This window comes from Paroedura picta, chromosome 3 (genome assembly GCF_049243985.1).
Source record: "Paroedura picta isolate Pp20150507F chromosome 3, Ppicta_v3.0, whole genome shotgun sequence".
NCBI classification, from domain to species: domain Eukaryota; kingdom Metazoa; phylum Chordata; class Lepidosauria; order Squamata; family Gekkonidae; genus Paroedura; species Paroedura picta.
The window spans coordinates 173,858,959-173,880,493 of NC_135371.1; the positions used below are offsets into that span (position 1 = coordinate 173,858,959).

Below are 21,535 nucleotides of genomic sequence, written 5' to 3' on the forward strand. Positions count from 1 at the left end.
AGGCTGATTCCGTGAAGGTTCAAGGGCTGGCAGGTGACAATGGATGAGCGAGAGGGTTGTGAGTGTCTTGCATAGAGTGAGGGGTTGGACTAGATGACCCAGGAGGTCCCTTCTAACTCCCATGATTCTATGATTCTAGGTCAAGGTAAAACCAACAAGATTTCCGGGGTTTTTGAGAGTCTAAGTGCCCTTTGTCAGGTACAGATGAGAATGAAGATCCTTAGCTTCATATATAATCCTTGTAAGAACCTTTTGGCCTGGATACAAGGACGAATGGATGTTCAGCCTCATGGTTATCTAACAGAGCGAGCTTCGGCTCTCAAAAAGAACTTCTGCCCCCCAAATCTCTGCGGTGCTACCAGACTAAGGTCTGACTCTGGTTTGTTACTTCACAATGCCAGGAAGTGGGCGCAACTGTAGGAAGGACCCAGGGGGAACATAAATGCAAAACTGCACAACAGGAGAATAAACCTGCTTCGTTTTTGCTTAGATTCGAATCCAGCGGCACCGGAGAGACCCACAAGAATTTGCAAGCATAGGCTTTCAAGAGTCGATGTGCCCTTCCTTGAAATCTCACAAACACACCCCCAAAAGAAAAATCCAGTTTGTTTCTAAGGTGTTACTGGGCCTGAATCTCCACCAACAAGGTTAGCCTTTGAAGCCCTTCTTTCCCCATGTCCAAACCCGACCCCTTTTCCAGGGCTCCTTCCTAGTTGTCAAGGGAGAGTCAGATGCCCGTGGTGTGGTGTGTGTACAAGGGGAAAGCCAATAAGGGTTTGGGGGAGGCGCAGAGCCCTTTTCCCCTGGGCCAAGGCAGAATCAGCCCCTGCAGTTCAAGAGCCCCGGAGGGAACAGGGAGGGCTCCGGGTGCCAGTGGCCATTCCTTTCCGCTCCTGCTTGGCCTCTTCCCTCCCATGGCACCAAAGCCCTTTCTGCTTCCTCTCTGCCCAGGAGCAGGTGTGGGTAACTGGAGCGCTGCTGGCTCCGTTTCTTCCGGTACTCCACCTCGTCCACGGTCCACACGGCACCCTTCACGTTCTCCACGCGCACAAAGCATTTGTGCAGGCTGAGGTTGTGTCGGATGGCGTTCTGTGGGGGGAGAGAAAGACACCGAGGGAGCCGTGCATGCTGGCCTTGCAACCACTTGGCTAGAAGGCCTCTCTGCAGTTGGCTGAATCTTGCTTCCTGTTCTCCACCCATTTGTCCAGGAGGCGTGGCTCCCCAGCATCTCGTTCGACAGATTGCTTGTTTTGTTCTGTTCTGCAGTTCTAGGAATAAATAAACTGGGGGGCACGGAGTCCCGGGCTAGAAACCTGGGCTGATCTAGTTGGGTCTCGGAAGCTAAGCAGGCTAGACCCTAGTTTGTGCTTGCAGGGAAGACTGGGGTTGCTACGCAGAGGTAGGCAATGGCAAACCCCATCTGTTCGTCTCTGCTTTGACTGGGATAGGGCAGGCTAGCCGGACCTCATTAGATCTCAGAAGCTAAGAAGGGTCATCCTTGCTTAGCATTTGGATGGGAGACCATTCAATAACTCTAGGGTTTCCACGCAGAGGCAGGCAACGGCCAACCACGTCTTGCTGTGGAAATATGTTGAGGGTTTGTTTTAGAGTCAAAATTTTTGGGGGGGTTTGGCCACCAAAAATGGGACCTTTAAAGCAGCCAAGGTGTCTCCTCGCCTCTTCCTTGTTTCTTTCTCTCTCCTACAGTTTTCGTTTCCCCTTGATCTCAGATCCTGCTCTTCTGTCTGCTTTGCTGCCTCCTCTGACCCTAACTTCTTGGCATAGACCAAAGTGGAGATCTCCTTACCTTCCAGGTTGGCACGTTACAGCTGTAGTAGCTGAAGTTCCTGCTGAACCAGCGATAAATCTCACTCAAGCTCAGCTGTTTCTTAGGCGATCCTAGTATGGCCTGTAAATGAGAGGTATCAGAACATTGGAAGATTCCTTCTGGATCAGATCAAGGGTCCACCTAATCCGGCATCCTGCCTCACAGTGGCCAGCCAGTTCCTCCGGATGGCCAAAAACAGGACAGAGAGGCCGAGGCCTTCATAGGAACATCAGGAGAGCCCTGCTGGGTCAGGCCAGGGAGGGTCCCTCCAGTCCAGCCTCCCGTCTCACCCAGGGGCCAGCCAGTCCCTCTGCAGGGCCAGCCAGAGGGAAGAGAGGCTGAGGCCTTCCCCTGAGAAGACCCTCAGGAGAGCCCTGCTGGGTCAGGCCAGGGAGGGTCCCTCCAGTCCAGCCTCCCGTCTCACCCAGGGGCCAGCCAGTTCCTCTGCAGGGCCAGCCACAGGGCAGAGAGGCCGAGGCCTTCCCCTGAGAAGACCCTCAGAAGAGCCCTGCTGGGTCAGGCCAGGGAGGGTCCCTCCAGCCCAGCCTCCCGTCTCACCCAGGGGCCAGCCAGTCCCTCTGCAGGGCCAGCCACAGGGCAGAGAGGCCGAGGCCTTCCCCTGAGAAGACCCTCAGAAGAGCCCTGCTGGGTCAGGCCAGGGAGGGTCCCTCCAGCCCAGCCTCCCGTCTCACCCAGGGGCCAGCCAGTCCCTCTGCAGGGCCAGCCACAGGGCAGAGAGGCCGAGGCCTTCCCCTGAGAAGACCCTCAGAAGAGCCCTGCTGGGTCAGGCCAGGGAGGGTCCCTCCAGCCCAGCCTCCCGTCTCACCCAGGGGCCAGCCAGTCCCTCTGCAGGGCCAGACACAGGGCAGAGAGGCCGAGGCCTTCCCCTGAGAAGACCCTCAGAAGAGCCCTGCTGGGTCAGGCCAGGGAGGGTCCCTCCAGTCCTACCTCCCGTCTCACCCAGGGGCCAGCCAGTTCCTCTGGAGGGCCAGCCACAGGGCAGAGAGGCTGAGGCCTTCTCCTGAGAAGACCCTCAGGAGAGCCCTGCTGGGTCAGGCCAGGGTGGGTTCATCTAGTCCTGTCTCACACAGAGGCCAACCAGTCCCTCTGGACAACCAATAACGGCATAGAGTCCGAGGCTTTCCCCTGATGTTGCCTCTTGGTTCTGGGACTCAGAGGATTAGTGCCTCTGAGGGTTCCCCTCAGCCACCATGGCAGGATATACTCCCAGCACAAATGCCTCCATGCACTCTTTTCCTGTAACTTACCCAACTAATGAGGGTCGCATATGTATATGGTGGACGGGTCATGCTGAACCGGTCCCATTCTACACCTGAGTTTCTCTCTGTAGCCAAGAAAATAGGGCAGAGAAATGTCAATGGAGATGCCGGGGATTGAACCTGCGACCTTCTGCCTGCCAAGCAGGGGCTCTGCCACTGAGCCAGGGTCTCAGGCTGAGGTCTTTCCCATCCCCTCTTGCCTGGTCCTTTTCACAGGAGATGCCGGGGATTGAACCTGGGACCTCCTGCCTGCCAAGCTGCCACTGAGCCAGGGTCTCAGGCCAAGGTCTTTCCCATCCCCTCCTGCCTGGTCCTTTTCACTGGAGATGCCAGGGATTTAACCTGGGACCTTCTGCCTGCCAAGCAGAGGCTCTGCCACTGAGCCAGGGTCTCAGGCCAAGGTCTTTCCCATCCCCTCCTGCCTGGTCCTTCTAACTGGAGATGCCGGGGATTGAACCTGGGACCTCCTGCCTGCCAAGCAGAGGCTCTGCCACTGAGCCAGGGTCTCAGGCCTAGGTCTTTCCCATTCCCTCCTGCCTGGTCCTTTTCACTGGAGATGCCGGGGATTGAACCTGGGACCTTCTGCCTGCCAAGCAGAGGCTCTGACACTGAGCCAGGGTCTCAGGCCAAGGTCTTCCCCATCCCCTCCTGCCTCCTTCTAACTGGAGATGCCGGGGATTGAACCTGGGACCTTCTGCCCGCCAAGCAGAGGCTCTGCCACTGAGCCAGGGTCTCAGGCCAAGGTCTTCCCCATCCCCTCCTGCCTCCTTCTAACTGGAGATGCCGGGGATTGAACCTGGGACTTTCTGCCTGCCAAGCAGAGGCTCTGCCACTGAGCCAGGGTCTCAGGCCAAGGTCTTTCCTCTCCCCTCCTGCCTGGTCCTTCTCACTGGAGATGCCGGGGATTGAACCTGGGACCTTCTGCCCGCCAAGCAGAGGCTCTGCCACTGAGCCAGGGTCTCAGGCCAAGGTCTTCCCCATCCCCTCCTGCCTCCTTCTAACTGGAGATGCCGGGGATTGAACCTGGGACTTTCTGCCTGCCAAGCAGAGGCTCTGCCACTGAGCCAGGGTCTCAGGCCAAGGTCTTTCCTCTCCCCTCCTGCCTGGTCCTTCTCACTGGAGATGCCAGGGATTGAACCTGGGACCTCCTGCCTGCCAAGCAGAGCTCTGACATTGATCCGTGGCCCCTCCCAGGCCCAACCCCCTAAACTGTTATACCCCACGGGCTTTCCATCTGTGTAAGGCTGCCAAGTGCCTGGTATTGACCTGAACTGTCCAGTATTTTGACTGATCATCCAGGGAAATGTGTTAGCTTTTCAGGCACGTTCCAGAAGGCTGGGGACCTCTGGGGGAGACCTGTTTCCTAGGCCAGGGAGGCAAACAGGCCTCAGGCCTCCATGCCCTGCCGCAGTCTTTCCCACTCACCGGTGCAGGCGAGGGCTCCATGCCTGTGGGAGACGTGGCCCTGGGTGGGAGCCTCGCTTCTCGTCCTGTTGCTCTGACCCGACAGGATGGCTTCTGGGGCGTAGGGGTGCTGCGTGAGGGGCTTGTGGGCCTGTTCCACCCGCATAACATACAGTCTGCGCTGCTCTTGAGCCAGCTGGAGAGGTAAGAGAGAAAACTGTAAAATCATAGAGTTGGAAGGGACCTCCAGGGTCATCTAGTCCAACCCCCTGCACATTTGGGGAGCACATTCCACTGCATCACATGCCCCTTAGCCTTCAGCCTGTTGATCTCTGGGGAAGACTCAGGTCTTAGCAATGCTGCCCTGCTTATACCTGATGCCACAGTGGAAGCAAACCAGCACACCTCTTCCAGATAGCTGCTCGGCCTGCATCCAATTCCCCATGCGGGGCTCGACCTGGGTAGAGCGGGTCAGCTCTGCAGCTGTCCCCAACGGCCGCTGCCTCATCTTTACCTGCTCTTCCAAGCGGTACACCAGTTCTTCCTGCATCCGCTGCTCAAGACGGCACATGGCGAGCTCCCGGCATGGCACCCTGGGGAACACAAGAGGCCTGATTCAGTCCATGAGCCTTTCTCCGTCAACTACGGTGGGGGCAGAAAACCCAGCAAGCCCCCATCCGTCTACCGCCGCAGGCCCTAGTCTCCGTCCTCCCTTGGAGAGCTCCTAATAAAACCCAGGCCCTCTATTTTTAGAGACAGGCTCAGCGACAGAGGCAAAGAGCAAACTCACGCAGAGATGGATTGACGCACCAAGTGTTTTTAAGAAGCAGGTGTGGCCAGGTGGCATTTTTGCCCAGCAGGGCTTCTGTTTGAATCTCGGAGATTTGAATGGCTGCACGGGTTTTTTCAAATGTTGCTTTGGCAGCAGCTGCCCCCACAGCACAAAATCATTCACTGTGGGGCTGAAATTAGGAGGGGGTTGCCATTTTGTGGCTGGCTCCGCCTCCTGCAGAAGCCATTTTGCTTTTTATTATTATTTATTCAAGTTCTTACTCGCCACACCCAATGGCTCATGGCGGGTTACAAAGTCTGTATAAAAAGCCCAATTAAACCTCCCCTTAAAACCAGAGATATAATTTACAATCAAAAGAAATAAAAATGAAATGCATATGGTGGAAAAACAGCTACACCAGCTCAAATGCATCCCCCCCCCCCCCCCGATAAAATCTCCAGGAGGAAGGAAGGAAAAGGGGGCAGATGGAAACCCATGGCCGCCATCCGCATAGCTGTATCTTGAATCCTGAGGGGGGTTATATAGCTCTTCCTTAGCACACCTGCCTCAACCATAGACCTGGCGGAAGAGCTCCATGCTGCAGGCCCTGCAGAATGCCGTCAGCTCCCTTAGGGCCCACAGCTCCTCCGGGAGCTCATTCCACCAGGTAGGGACCAGGACCGAAAAGTCCTGCAGCCTTCTCAAAATTCCAAATGTGCCCACAGGCTCAAAAAGCAAGGAGACCCCTACCTTAGACTAAAGAGGAAGCAGCAGGAAAACAGGCTTGGGTGAAAGCTTAGGGAGAGCTGCTGAACTCTGAGAGCTGGTATAGAGTTTTGAGGGCCAGCTTGGTGCTGTGGCTAAGAGCGGCAGCCTCTAAGCTGGGGGGCTGGGTTTGATTCTCCCACTCCTCCTCCACCTGTGGCCAGCTGGGTGACCTTGGGCCAGTCAAAGTTCTCTCAGAGCTGTTCTCACACAGCAGTTCTCTCAGGGCTCTCTCAGCCCAAACTACCTCACAAGGTATCTGTTGTGGGGAGAGGAAGTATAGGCGATTGTAAGCTGCTTTGAGATTCCTTCAAGAAGTAAAAGGCAGAGTATGAAATACCAGCTCTTCTTCTTTTACTTGCAATTTAATTTCGTAAGACATCCAACAGGGTTGCGGGCGGTGCGAGAAACTATGTTTTCAGCCAAGGTGTCAGTAGACAAGATCAATTTACCTTCTACCGAGAAAGGAGGGGACGCAGGACATGGAGCCAGTGGGTAATTTCTTCCCTGGCGATCTCTCGTGGGAGTGGGGCGCCTGGAGAGCAGCCTCGTGACTCCAGTCCCATCTCTCGGCGTTCGCCCCTGGAACTGAGAGAGACAAGACAGAGAACCAGGTAGGGAACTACTTGTCAGGGATCCCTGTGGATTTCCTTCACCTGGTATTTCAACCCAGAAATCTCTGTTTCAGCTTCACTTCATTTCAGGCAAACAGAGCTGCTGTCTGGCATAGATCCCTTCCGGTTTAAACTGCTGGTTTTTATGTCGGACATGCTGCAATGTAGAATCGAATCGACCACTAGGGGGAGGAAAACACCCCAGGACAGAAACACAGACACACACCCCCTTGAGCAAACAAGGAAAATGAGAACGTGAAAAGTCCCAAAGGATAAAACTGGGGACACTCCACTCTCTACTTACGGTGGCAGAGGCCTGTGCCAGTCGCCTCGACATCTGGTAGTCGGAATGCCCCATGGAAGGGGACGAGGAGAGGTGATAGTCGACTGCTGTCTGTCAGGGAGACCTGAGATGCGGTGTTAAAGAAAAGCAAGAAATCTGTATGGCCTCCACCGGCCTCCTTTCATAAACCTTCAAAGGGCCTGCTTTGAGTGCCCCTAGTTTCTGAGATTAGGTGTGTGACAACCCATGGAAAAGGGTCTTTTTGGTTATGGTGCCAAAGCTCTGGAACGTTCTCCCCCAGGAGATTCACCTGCCCTGTTTTGTTGTCGTCTTCTGCCAGAAGGTAGCAGCTTTTTGGGTTGATTAGGCATTCCTTCAGTGATCCCACCTTCCTAACAGATGAATGTGCCTTGGAAGTTTTAGTGTCACCACTAAGAAGGCTGCAACCTGTCTAGCCACAGAAAGGGGAGCCAAAGGAGGGCCTTGGAATTGCATCCCAAGTCATTTCTCCGACCCCCATCAGCATCCAACTTTCCCGTGGAACCAGGAAATGTAACTTGGTACAGGCCAGATCTCCACTGGCAATCCCTGGGGTCATTTCAAGGGCACAGCCTGGGGAGGAAGTGCATGACAAACCTCATGTTGTCACTTCCTGTTGAATGCCTAGAAGGGGCGACCCAGTGACCACAACATCCTACTAATCTCTCAGAGCTCTGTGGTGGATTCCTCCTAATGGGAAATTCCTAAGGCACTGTGGCCACGGTGACCTCCCGTCTGAAATCTGAGCAGGAAGTGACATCATGACATTCACACCCATGGTCTCCACCCATTTCCCCCTCCGTAGATCCCTTTTGGTGAGGAATGGGAAGGCGACTGTAAGCCGCTTTGAGCCTCCTTCGGGTAGGGAAAAGCGGCATATAAGAACCAATTCTTCAGTAATCTCAGGGCTCTCTCAGCCTGCCCTCCCTCACAGGGTGTCTGTTGTGGGGAGAGGAAAGGGAAGGTGATTGGAAGCCGCTTTGAGCCTCCTTCGGGTAGAGAAAAGCGGCATATAAGAACCAACTCTTCTTCTTCTTCTTCTCTGCCACTGCAGGAGACCTAGCAAGTCTCTCGGCCCCTCATATGGGTTCATGTACTTGCCTTGACTCTCGGAGTAGTCGGGGGTCCTGGTAAGACCTGTTGGATCAGCACTGCCTCGTCTGATTTCTCCCGGGAGCTCGTCGGTGTGGCCCTGGGTGGGCTCGGCGACAGCCGTGGGTGGACCTGCAGAGGAGCAGAAGACAACGGGGTCGTTTTGCAAACAAGAGGCTGGGCCTCTGGTTTCTTTGGAAGCTCCCAAGAGGCAGCTTGGCCTAGCCCTTTAAGAACCTGAGAATCCAAAGAAATTGGTGAGATGTGTTGTTAGGGGAGGGGTGAGAGATTAAGGGGCCAAAATTAAAGGGACGCTGGGTGGTCCGGAGGGACAAGGCACTAATAACATGCAGTGATATGGCCCCTATACTGAATGGGTGGGAAGTTTGATTAACTCTTGGGCTACCCTACCTCACAAGGTTGTTGCGGAGTTAAAATGAGAGGATGGCACACCCAGGTCTGATCTTAGGGTTGCCAGCCTCCAGGAGGTGCCTGGAGATCTCCTGGGATTCCAACTCATCTCCAGGCAACAGAGATCGTTCTCCTGGGGGGGAATGGCTGCTTGGGAGGGGGGATGTTAGGGCATTGTATTCATGGAGGTCCCTCCCTTTTCCAAACTCCTTAGGCTCCACCCCCCAAAACTTCCAGGTACTTCCCAACCGAGAGCTGACTACCCTACCTCAGCCTCATTGAGAAATTATGGGACATAAACATGAGTGACAGACTAGAGCAGGGGTAGTCAAACTGCGGCCCTCCAGATGTCCATGGACTACAATTCCCAGGAGCCCCTGCCAGCTGGCAGGGGCTCCTGGGAATTGTAGTCCATGGACATCTGGAGGGCCGCAGTTTGACTACCCCTGGACTAGAGGAAGGATGCCCATGGTAGAGTCTATGGTTGTCAACTCCAGGTTGAAAATTTGGGGGTGGAGCCAGGGGAGATCAGGGTTTGGGACCTCAGTGGGCTACTGCCTCTGAACATGGAGGTTCCCTTTAGACGCCGTGGCTAGTAGCCACTGATAGACTGGTCCTCCAGGAATCTGTCTAATCCCCTTTTCAAGCTGCATATTCCTCTGGCAGCAAACCCCACAACTGAATCCCTCTGTACGTCAAGAAGCATTTCCTTACTGCTTGCTTGGCTGGCGCAGCATGGATCACCACTGTCGGACGGTTCTGTGTGCCTCCTTTCGGGCTGAACTGCAAGAAGTTCTTGGGTGTGACCGAGGGGGACGGCTTGGCGCCAGGCATTGGGAACTGGGGACGTCTGGAATAAAAACATGGCCAGGTTCACGGACCTGCATGGTTTCTGCAACGGCGTCATCCCCAAAGGCCAGGTGAACCTGTGAACTTATTCCCCCGCCCCGCCCAAGTCCAACAACGTTTTATTCAAGGTATAAGTTTTCGTGTTCACACAGACTTCTTCAGATATGCTGAAATGGAAATTAGCGGTCTATGCAGATAGATAGAGGGTGAACAGTATAGGGAGGATGCTTAACAGATTCAAGGAGTAAATAGGAATAACAAACTTAGTTTATATGGTTCCCATTTGTTTGGGTTTAATTCCAGGGGGGAAAGAGAGTGAAGGAAATAAATATGTCAGATCTGGAGATCGATGGGCAGATGTATCCTTAATTGTGGGATGCTGGGAGCAACTGAGACCCCTGCTGGCCGAGTAATTAACACAGAAATGGTGCACAAGCTGGTTAAAAGGTAGAGCTGGGGGGGGGGGTTGATACCCCACTTTTCATCACCCGAAAGAGTCCAAAGCAGCTTACAAACACCTTTCCTTTCTTCTCCCCACACCAGACACCCTGTGAGGCAGAGAGAGCTCTGAGAGAACAGCTCTAACAGGACTGTGACTGGCCCAAGGTCACCCGTCTGGCTGTATGTGAAGGAGTGGGGAATCAAACCCGGTTCTCCAGATTAGAGGACACCACCCTTCACGATTCTCTCAGAGTGTAAATAAAGCAAATAAAGAATTACATATTTACGTTAATAGTATAAGGAACCCGTCTCAAGTCACAATTCCATTCTGGGCTTAAACCACATCGTGATCCATTAGAGTTGCACTTTTAACAGTGCATACGATTGCCAACTCCAGGTTAGGGAATTCGTGGGAATCTGAGCCTGAGGAAGGGAGGGAGGGAGCTCAACAGGGTTGCCTAAAAATCCGTTGTAATTCCCTGATATCTCCAGGCTGCACCTGGAGGCTGGCAACCGTATGCACTGTTAAAAGTGCGGCTCTCCTGCAGCTTCCGTGCTGGATATTTTTCTGGATTCAGCAGCATGGATAAGCCTGTGATGTGGGGTGTCTGAGTCTGTGTGTTCAGTGGTTAAGAGGATCAGAGTAGCATCCGAGTCCTGGGTTCGAATCCCCACTTGAGCCATGGAAGCTTGCTGGGTGGCATAATCATGGGCCAGCTGCAGTCTCGCTTGCAGGGCTGTTGTGAGGATAAAATGGGGGAGGGTGGGAGGACGGAAGAAAGACAGACTAAGGCTCCTTTCGCGTGCTGGACCAGAGACGGGAAGGGTGGCTGGACTCGAACTCATGACTACTTTTCTTTCTCTTTGCAAAACAAAGGCATCTTTGGCTTTTGCAGAGAAAACGGGACAAAGGGCCATTTCCTGCGAAGGAGTCGGGCAGCGTCTGGCTCCAAAAGCCCACGCCTGGATCCCACTGGAGAGCCTCCACCGCGCCCAGCAGGACTTTAGGTTGAAAAACAGCCAAAGAGGACGGGGTTAAGCTGAGCAATCCGCACAGCTTTCTGGGAGTTGTAGGCAATCTGGTCCATTGGCCCTTCTGTCTCCTCCCCCGAGAAGTAGATCCGTGCAAAGAGGAAGAGAAGAGGGTGGGGGGGTTTCTTTTTCCTGCAAGGCCTGCTGGGAATTATAGTCCACAGCAGGCTCAATGTCTATATTTTCTGCAAACTACAGCAACTACCCCAGTGCTCACTCGCTCACACAATGTTGGTTGAGAAGGCTGATGATGATAGATTGATAGATGATTGATTGCTGATTGATTATGCTGATGATAAAGATAGATAAATAGAGAGATATGATGGAGAGATGAGAGATAGATATGAGAGAGGTTCAAGTGGGTCGCCATGTTGGTCCAAAGTAGCACAACAAAAATAGAGCCCAAGAGCACCTTGAAGACTAACAAAGATTTGTTCAAGGTGGGAGCTTTCGAGTGTCTGCACAGAGTGCAGGCACTCGAAAGTTCCCGCCTTAAATAAATCTTTTGTTGGTCTTCAAGGTGTTCTTGGACTCTATTTTTGTTTAGATCCAAGATACATTAATTCCAGGGGCAACCTTTAAGGACAACAAAGTGTAATTTTATATTGTAAGCCCCCACAAGGTGACATTATTGAGAGTGGCGGGGTATAAATCACAGCATAAATAAATAAAGCATAAATAAAATTTTGGCTATAAGCTTTTGTGTGCATGCACACTTTGTCAGATACACAGAAAACAGGTAAGGTAAGTGGATGGACGGACTGACCGACAGACCACAACCCACAAAGAGGTGAGGACTGCTATGTCCTTTTTTTTTTTTTAGTGGTTTGACACCAGCTGTTGCTGCATAAGCATGTCTTGCTTATAGCCCAGGTTACCAACTGCAGGTTGGGAAATCCCTAGAGATTTCAGGTTGGATCCTGGGGAATCCATTTTCTCCAAAAGAACTTATGTCTGCCATCTGGAGATGAGTTGTAATTCTAGTGCATACCCAGGTCCAACCTGGAAGTTGGCATCCATAAATTCACTTGGAGGAAATGGCTACATTGAAGGGTGGATTGTGACATTACACTTTGCCAAGATCCCCCTCAAGACCCCCTCTTCCCCGGGCTCAAACCGACCCCCCCCCCCAAAAAAAAATCTCCAGGAATTTCCAAACTTGGAATTGAAAACCCCACCAAAACGTTTGTTGGCATCTCTAACTATTCAGTCCCTCACTTCCTGTTTCTTCTACAATTGCCCACTAGATGGCAGGCAAGGACTAATATCTCTGACTATAAAAGAAAAGTTTATTTTGATTTACTTATGGACAAAGCCATCTTATCAAAGCAAGGCCTCTGCCTGTTTCATTACTGTTTTGTACTTATTTTTCTATTCAGAATGCCACATATGCGACAAATCACAATTCTGTTGTTCTCCTTTCCATTAATTTGAGGAGCTGGCGGAACCAGGGGCGATAATGAACAAGAAATATGCTCATCCGTATGTGTGTGGTCAGTGGAAATATTCCACCCTTCTTTCAGGCTATACCATCAAAGGGCACTTGGTTATGAAAAGGTGGCCCCCCTCTTTTCGATTCATCAGTGCTTCTGTACCTCCGTACCTCACAAGGTTGTTGTGTACTCCCTTGTTTACCATAAATTTTACTGATCACTTTCTGGATGGGGGCAGATTACAAACGCTTCTCCTGTGGTTGACAAAAAGTGTTTTGGAAGTACTTCCCCACTGTGCAGCATGTTCTTCACGTCTAATCGAGGGCGAGAGTCATGTAGCACCTTAAAGACCAACATTTGTAGCGGAGGAAGGGCCTTCAGGGGTCACTGCTCCCTTCTTCAGGGACCAGAGAGCCAGAGTCCGGAAGCACCTTAAAGACTATCAAAAGCTATGGCAGGGAAGGAGCCTTTGGGAGTCACTGCTCACTTTTTCTAATAAGCTGTACACCTGCAGATTGGTATGGATCTAAATACGTCTTTTAAAAAAGAGCATGAAAACTTTTAAGGCCTGCTGAAGGGGTAGGTTGTAATGTTAAGTTTTCAGTAACTCAAATGTGCTATCTTATTTGACATACTTTAATCACCAGGGGTTACACCTGGGGCCTCAGTGTGGGTGGAGCCAGGTGGGGCTTCTGCCCAGCAAGATTTCTGAATGGCCACTGGAGAGTTGAGAGACCGTAGCTGCTACCTCAGCTAAAGGATCTTTGCTGGGTGACTGAAGGTAAGCTGTGGTAGCCATTTTGAGGCTAGTTCCACCTCCTGCGGCAGCCATTTTGAGGCTAGTTCCACCTCCTATGGCAGCCATTTTGAGGCTAGTTCCACCTCCTGTGGCAGCCATTTTGAGGCTAGTTCCACCTCCTGCGGCAGGCATTTTGAGGCTAGTTCCACCTCCTATGGCAGCCATTTTGAGGCTAGTTCCACCTCCTGTGGCAGCCATTTTGAGGCTAGTTCCACCTCCTGTGGCAGCCATTTTGAGGCTAGTTCCACCTCCTGCGGCAGCCATTTTGAGGCTAGTTCCACCTCCTATGGCAGCCATTTTGAGGCTAGTTCCACCTCCTGTGGCAGCCATTTTGAGGCTAGTTCCACCTCCTTGGGCAGCCATTTTGTGGCAGTGCCCATTGTGCTACCTCAGAGTTCTAAAAGCGCCCCCATGCTCAAAACATTTGGGCACCCCGGGGATCTACAGCCATTTGGGATGGGGTGCACATAAGAATGCCAGCCTCTAGGTGGGAGCTGGGAATCCCCCAGAATAACAGGTCATTTTCCCTGGAGAAAAAAGCAGTTTTAGAGGGTGGACTGCATAGCATTCTATGAAGCATTCTATTCCTCCCCGCCCTGTATCCCACCCACTCCCCACTCCATCCCCAAACTCTCCAGGTACTTCTTAACCCAGAGCTCGCAACCCCAGGTGCACACTCCCTGACCTCAACATCTCAAACACAACTACAGGTTCAACAAGGTTTGGGGAAACAGGGAATCAGCACTGAAATTGAATGAGATTGCGTGTATTTGGGAAAAACGGAGTATCCATCCGGATTGGGCACCGTCAGGAATTTCCTTTTAGGCATCCCCACAGATGGTCCTGAAGATGAGTAGAATCTGGTCGAGAAAATATGAGATCCTACTGAATGCCTGATACAGCGGAAGTTGCCGTGGCAGATTCCCAATCTCAGCCGCTCTCCGATTTTAGTCTACGCAATGGAAATCAGGGAATAATAAATCCAGGCCTTGTTCTGCTGCTTGCAGATACAATACCATAGATCTAAACTTTATTCTCTAGTTTCACTGCCTTTTCTTTGGTCGGTCTTTCTAACAGGACCTGGCACAACTAAAAACGTGCCCACAATGTGCATCGACTTGCAGACCAGTCTGCGAGGCAGGATTTCTCTCAAAGAGCCTTAGGAGCTGCAGTTCTGTGGGAATTGTAATAATTACGGGGGAGAGGGGAATGCTATTCCCCATATCACCATCTGGCACAATTCCCTTGGAGCTCGGCCACAGTGGCAGTGGTTTCTGGGAGCTGCTCTGAGCCCGGAGGGGCTCCACCACTGTGGCCAGGCCCACCAACAGCTTCTAGGTTTTATTGCTGCTACAGCTACTCCTGCTACCGTAGCAAGGGCTGGGCCCTTCTCCAGTTGCTGCATTATAAGTGTGTTGCCTGCACTTGCACAGGCAATGTTTTATTCAATGCAGGGGAACTGATAATTCTCGTCAACATTTCAGATTTGTCTGCAAACCTAGGAGGTCCCCTAAATTTGCAGAAGAATCTGTTAGGGATAAGCGTAGCCCCAATCTGCGGATTTAGCTATCCGCAGGTGGGGTCACACTTGGAAAATAGATGGCTAGAGATCTGTTAAGAGTCCTGAGGGAACTACAGTCTCTTGGAAAGGCAGGCCTGACAGCTAAATGTGCTTGAAATCTGTTTACTTGTCTATATTGTGAGCACATCCTTGATGGTCAGGGTACTGGTATAAGAGGGTTTGCATCCACAGTCCAGTCTCAACTTAGAATCGAACAAGATATCCAAGGTATAAACTTTCTCAAGGTATTTAATGAAGGGAGCTTTGATTCCTCAAAGTTCATACTAAAAAAAAAAACGTTAGTTTCTAAGGTGCTACTAGATTTGAACCTAAATCTTGGGGAGAGGTTTCAGAGGGTCCTGGTCTGCAGTGGAACAGCTAGATTTGAGCCCAGTAGCACCCACTAGACCCCTAGGATTTTCCAGGTGAAGGGCAGCTTCAGCGTCACCTTGTTTCTTCGTATCAGTGGGGCTTGGTGGTTCCAGGCGTGTCAAACGTTCCCATAAGTTAGGGGAACACAATGCAACAAGTTTCGGAACACTGACGCATTTTTCTGACAGCGTTCCGGAAAAGGGTGGTAGGGTGTACCGAGTTCTTTCCCCGTACTGAACATGAGACCGCTTCCGCAGGGTTAGAAATTCCGCTTTCACAGCAACTTTGAACAGCCGCAGTAGCCCTAGCTGATCAGATCTCAGAAGAGAAGGAAGGAGGGCTGGCCCTGGTTTGTGCTTTGATGGGAGACCACCAATGAAGCTGGACGCAGAGGCGGGCCATGGAAGACCACCGCTATTTGTCTCTGCCCTGGCATTGATAGCCCAGCTAGCTCCATGTCTTCAGATCTCCAAAGCGAGACATGGTCAGGAGACCTCCAAGGAATTCCAGGTTGCTTTGCAGAGGCAGGCAAAGCCAAACCACCCCAAACATCTTTTGTCTTGAAAGCCATGTTCCCGTGATTGCTATAAGTCAATAGCAAGTTGACGGAACGCGAACAATGAAAGTATTTTGGCAGACCAGGTGACTAAAACATGATGGTTCACTTACAGATCGCCCAGTTATGAACAATGTGCTCCAGGCCAACTGACACAAATTCGCAACAAGTCTAATATATGGTTTAGCCATGCTTTCTAAACCCCTGAGAAAGCCATGCGTTCTAAACAAAGTATGTTCCCCAACATTTCCAAGCAAATTGCGGTTCTAGCTAACAATTCATACAATTATTCCATGTTAATTGCCCCAGAAAGTTGGTGATCACTCTGACATTCTGTTACGTGTTAGCTGAAACCTAATAAAATCGATACCAAAAACAATTTGTCTGGGACACCCTAGAGAGCAACAACATCTCGGAGGGTCGTTTCAAGAAAATTCCAAGAACCGAGAGGCTTTGTCCGTGTAGGGAGTCATTGGGAACATGTGCCCTTTAGATGCTCACTTCATGCGTCACTCCACTCTAAGATAACATCGCCTTTGTTCAAGGATGCATTTGCCATTACTGAGCAAGAAAACAAAATAAGCTTCTCTTATGGGAAGGGAATGTCACCGTAAAGAAGATGGCTAAATACTGTGCAATGGCCACTAAATTGCGACAGTTCTATGTGGAAGCAAACAAACATTCTCTTTTTTAGTGGCTTTCTTCCCTCTGTTTTATTTGATAGAGGAACACGAATTTTAGTATTGTCCTAAAACAGCCTTATATTAGGTAGTCTGTGTTTGATTTATTCAAGAGTGGTTGGTTAATTCGTAGAAACCAAAACATGATTTCTTGTCTGGAATACCCAGAGAACCAACAAGATTTTAGGGTAGAAACTTCTGAGAGACAACGTTTATAACCCTGAAAAACTTAGGTCTTTAAGGCGCTGCTCGAATCTAGCTGTTTTTCTGCCGATTAGCAGGGCTGTCCTCAAAATCTATTATTCCTTGTGTGTCTCTCAGAGTTTAAGCAAAGGGAGAACCACAGTAAACCAAATCGCTTCTAAAGTTCCAGGACATATTTTGCTTATTCTGAATTTTACAACTGTGTGCTTTCCTACAACTATCAGGGGAATAATAAACACATTTCTTAATCATAATCAGGTATTGAAAAGTTTTAGGCATTCTGGTAGCTGTCCATTCTCTTCCACCTGGAAAGCCCACAATTTCACATTTATATGCCACCAATCCATGTATTTCCCAGGGTTCCACGAATGTCTAGTTCCACAATATTCAGAGATTCATTAAAAGGAAAGAGTAAGCAACCGCACCAGAATTACAAATTAGATTTCCACCAGCTATGTAGGAAATACATAGCCATAGTTTAAAAACCTTCTATGCGTTAGCGTGTGGTGCTAATCATGAAAACGTGAACCAGTTTAATTGTAAAATGTGCCACAAGGACCATTTACGCACTGGAGGTTTCATGCTGGGCTGCAAGCTGGAGTTTTAGTCATAGCAGGTTGCCCCACCTCTTCCTGCACCCACATGGAGAGCATTTGGCCCCATGCGCATCATCTGCCCCCAATTTGTGCTCCTGCACGGGAGCTGGGGCAGTGAAGATCCCAGTGCGTAAACAGTCAAGGGGAAACAAAAGCACAAATATCAAAACCCGTCGCCCAGAAAAAAATAAATTACAGATCTCAACAGCGGTCTCTATTCAAAGTCACTCCGGCGATGGAGGAAGAGAGGTGGGCCTCTGCAGAGAATCCGAACTTTTCAAGTTAATCAACAGCGTTCTTGTGGTGCTTTAAAGACCTAACCCGATTTTATTCCAAAATAAGCTTTCATGAACCAGTGCCCGCTTCTAACTGCATTTTGGGAAGGTGGGTTGTAGCCCATGAAATTTTTGTATTTATGGCAGCTCAAGAGTCATGTTTGTACAACATGGTTGGACAACTGGAATGTATTACCTGAAGTTATGAGACACAGCACCTGTAGGCCAAATGGGTGACTCTCGATTAACGTTAAGGAACAACGGACAAAATTTGGACATGTATTCACTCATGCTCAAGATCTAGCAACCACCCAGACTCCTACCTCATTGCCTTATAACCTTGACACTTGAACGTTGGCCGATATTTTGAACAAGAATCAGCATTCTTTGCTCCGCTTATGGCTTTTCACCCCTTTCCAAGTCAAAAAACAGTTATGTTGAATCAAATAAGCTATCACTGCAATAAATCTCATTTTCAAAGCTCCTCTTACTAAATGGTGACCATTGTTACGAGCTAAGATTAAGCTTCCAACCTCAAAAGAGGAGATTTTCATCAGTTTTTTTTTTTTTAAAGAACGCCAAATAGGACAGACACCAAAAAATACAAGGACATGTCCTCCAAGAAGAGGACATCTGGTAACCTGAACTTACCGCCTGGGGGCTTTTGAGATCAGAGGAGGTCAACCGATGGATAAAAAGTGACGAATCCTCAAAAACAAGGCAGTGTTTATATAGCGGTAGGAAGCTACCGCGCCATCTATTTTGCTTACCCGCAAGGGTTTTTTCTCTCTCTCTCTCTCTCCCCTTTCTGACTAAATGGAAAATATGAAATTTAAACCCCCAAAAATTCAGTTTGCCCTTTTGCACAAAAATCACACGATTTTCCTCTTTTGTGAGAACAAAAAAAGGGTATACCACGGAACTGAGATTTTGATGTTGAACTGCAGAAATGTAGATATCTGGGGTGGTGCATGTTTTTTAGGATTTACGCCATCGACAGGCAATTATGAGGCAAGAGAATAGCTCCCAACTGGAATCATTTTTAATCCCTGCGAGGGAAGGGGATGGTGAAGAAAAGAACAATTGGAATAATTTTTCACCATTATGGAGAAATATTATTGTCCAAAGACCTCGCCGTTTGAATAATTTTTTAATCGCTATGGGGAAAACATTGTTGCCCACAGAATGCCTCACAAGCTGAGTAATGTTTCATCCCTGAGAGAAAAAGAATTGCCACACTGAGTAATTCGTAATCATTACGGGGGAAATAATATTGTAAACACACCTCACAATTTGAATAATTTTTAATCATTATTTTTTCAAGACGGAAAGATTGTTGCCAATGGAATACCTCACAAACTGAATAATTTTTAATCCCTGTGAGAGAAAGGTTCTTGCAAAGAGAATGCCTCACAAACCAATCCATTTGCAATATTTATTTATTTATTTATTTATTTATTTATTTATTTATTTATTTATTTATTTATTTATTTATTTATTTATTTATTTATTTATTTATTTGGTTTTTTATATCGCCCTTCCCTACGGCTCTGGATGATATGGGGAAATAATATTGTAAACACACCTCACAACCTGAATAATTTTTAATCATTATTTTGCAATCATTTTGGGGAAACATTGTTGCCAATGAAATACCTCACAAACTGAATAATTTTTAATTTCTGTGAGAGAAAGGTTCTTGCAAACAGAATGCCTCACAAACTGATCCATTTGCAGTTGTTATTTATTTATTTATTTGGGTTTTTATATCGCCCTTCCCTACGGCTCTGGGCGGTTATGGGGAAATAATATCGTAAACACACCTCACAATCTGAATAATTTTTAATAATTATTTTTAATCGCTTTGGAGAAACATTGTTGACAACGAAATACCTCACAATCCAAATAATTTGTAATCCCTGTGAGAGAAAGGTTCTTGCAAAGAGAATACCTGACAATCTGAGCCATTTGCAATCTTTATTTATTTGTTTGTTTAGATTTTTATACCGTCCTTCCCTACAGCTCTGGGCGGTTATGGGGAAATAATATTCCAAACACACCTCACAATGTGAATAATTTTAATCATTATTTTTTAAATCACTTTGGGGAAACATTGTTGCCAACGAAATAGCTCACAAACTGAATGATTTTTCATCCCTATGAGGGAAAGTTTCCTGCAAAGAGAATACCTCACTGTCTGAGCCATTTGCAACCGTTATCGGGAAATAATATTGTAAGCACACCTCACAATTTGAATAATTTTAATCGCTATTTTTAATCACGATGGGGGAACGTTGTTGTCGAGAGAATACCTCACAGTCTAATTTTAATTAATCTGCCCCTCAAAAGGGTTCTAAAAGGGATCCACTATGGTTGCTAGATGGCATCTTTTGGGGTGTTTTTCCTCTGGTTTTTTCTTTTTAATGATTAAAATGTCCTCTTTTGGGGTTGGAAGGTTAAGAATAATCCTAGTTAGTAGCAATGACCACAGCTGAAATATTAGAGAGCCCCGAAAATGAGATTTGTCATAGTGATCACTTGTTTGAGGGAGTCAGTCAGGAAATTCAGCCTTATTGCTTTTCAAAAGACGGTGAGTCTTGATCCACTGGCTTCATTTCCGAGCACCAGCAGTTCTCCAGTTAAAAGGAAGGCCAAATACCATCAGCCTCCTAACAAGAATTGAGGCAGGAATAGTCCAGCAATTCCTAGAGCTTCTTCTTTGTATTAATTAATCCAGCAACAGCCTCTGTGGTCTGCTTTTCCTTAAAAACAGAGAGGAGATATGTTCTTTTTAACTAAGTAGATACTAGGGGGGAAAATACCCATGCCAGTCCTGTAAGGCATTACCAAGGGTTCAAAATGAAACTTGCTGATTCCAGCATATGGCCTAGGGATGCCAATCTCCAGGTGGGGCCTGGGGATCCCCTGGAATTCCAGTTCATCTCCAGCCTCTGCTTGGCCTGCAAAAGGTCCCAGGTTCAATCCCCAGCGGCATCTCCAGCTAAAAGGACCAGGCAGGAGGGTATGGGAAAGACCTTGGCCTGGGACCCTGGCTCAGTGGCAGAGCCTCTGCTTGGCAGGCAGAAGGCCCCAGGTTCAATCCCCGGCATCACCAGTCAAAAGGACCAGGCAGGAGGGGATGGGAAAGACCTTGGCCTGAGACCCTGGCTCAGTGGCAGAATATCTGATTGGAACTCAGAAGGTCCCAGGTTCCATCCCCAGCAGCATCTCCAGTTGAAAGAACCAGGCAGGAGGTGATAGGAAAGACCTTGACCTGAGATCCTGGCTGAGTGGTACCCAGCGGGACTTTGTTGGGGACCCTGCTTTAGGTGCGCTGAGTTCACCTGGATGTTCCCCATCCCTGCTCCAAGCCACCAAGCTCCACCTCTGTCCATTAACTTTGAACACAGGCTGATTCCTTGGGCTCTGTCTCTAGATCAAGACGGTTCTGTTTCCAGGGGCCATGCCACATTATTCTTCCTTTCAAGAGACAGCAACTTTAGCACCAAATGCCTTGGCAGCCAACATCCACCCACCCCCTCCCCAAGCTGCCTCTCAGTTCGAAAACGAAACCGTTCATCACCGCCTCGATCAAACGTTTGCTGAAATCATGCACGAAGATGTGGCCTGCTTTTCTACCACCCCTTGGCCCTGCTCCTGAAGACATGACTGCACAGAGCATTGTTTGAATCCAGTTTAATTCTGGGCATCATGAGGGCACGCACTTCTTCAGCGCATTCCTCTTGGTTCTGAAAAGTTCTGGCGACTGGTTTCAAGCTGTTTTAAAACCCAATAAGAAGAGTGGGCTATTCCCCACTCTCCCTGGACAATCTTGAGCTCAAAATGAAAGTAGCCGTGAAGGAAGGTCAACGGAAGCAACATGGCTGCTGTCTCTTACCGGTAAGGAGATTTTCTGTTTCAGGAAGAGGATTGTTTTCCGAGTACTCGGATAACCAAAGTTGGATGACTTGGCCTCTTCCGGATGCCCCATTACTCCGGCATATGCCTCGTCCACAAGGCCCATCAGAGCAGAGATTACCCTGCAGCAATAAATAAAATGCAATACATAAAATGACCATGTTTGGCCACAGTGCAAATACTTTCTGTGTGCTTTAAATGCTGTCAAGTCACATCTGGCCTGTGGCAATTCTATGAATGAATGGCCTTCAAAACATTATATGCTTAACAAACTTGCCCAGGTCTTGCAGGCTGAGATATGTGGGTTTATGGATCGAATCCTTGCGTCTCC

At 49.2% G+C, this 21,535-nt stretch overlaps 1 protein-coding gene across 2 annotated transcripts; it reads right to left on the minus strand.

The window, feature by feature from the left end:
- Positions 1-641: 641 nt before the first annotated feature.
- FOXP3 (forkhead box P3) lies at positions 642-21,303 on the minus strand. 2 transcript variants are annotated; one of them, XM_077329727.1, is made up of 10 exons: positions 21,185-21,303; positions 9,203-9,338; positions 8,087-8,209; positions 6,968-7,070; positions 6,502-6,637; positions 5,027-5,105; positions 4,534-4,708; positions 3,097-3,173; positions 1,808-1,909; positions 642-1,089 (listed from the first exon to the last, which is right to left on the minus strand). In XM_077329727.1, exons 2-10 carry the CDS (start codon positions 9,320-9,322, stop codon positions 820-822), a joined length of 1,185 nt encoding a protein of 394 aa, XP_077185842.1. In that variant the 5' UTR covers positions 9,323-9,338; positions 21,185-21,303; the 3' UTR covers positions 642-819. The 2 variants fall into 2 exon arrangements, with proteins under 2 accessions (XP_077185842.1, XP_077185841.1); XM_077329726.1 differs by lacking the exon at positions 21,185-21,303 and adding an exon at positions 17,938-18,018.
- Between the last annotated feature and the right edge of the window lie 232 nt (positions 21,304-21,535).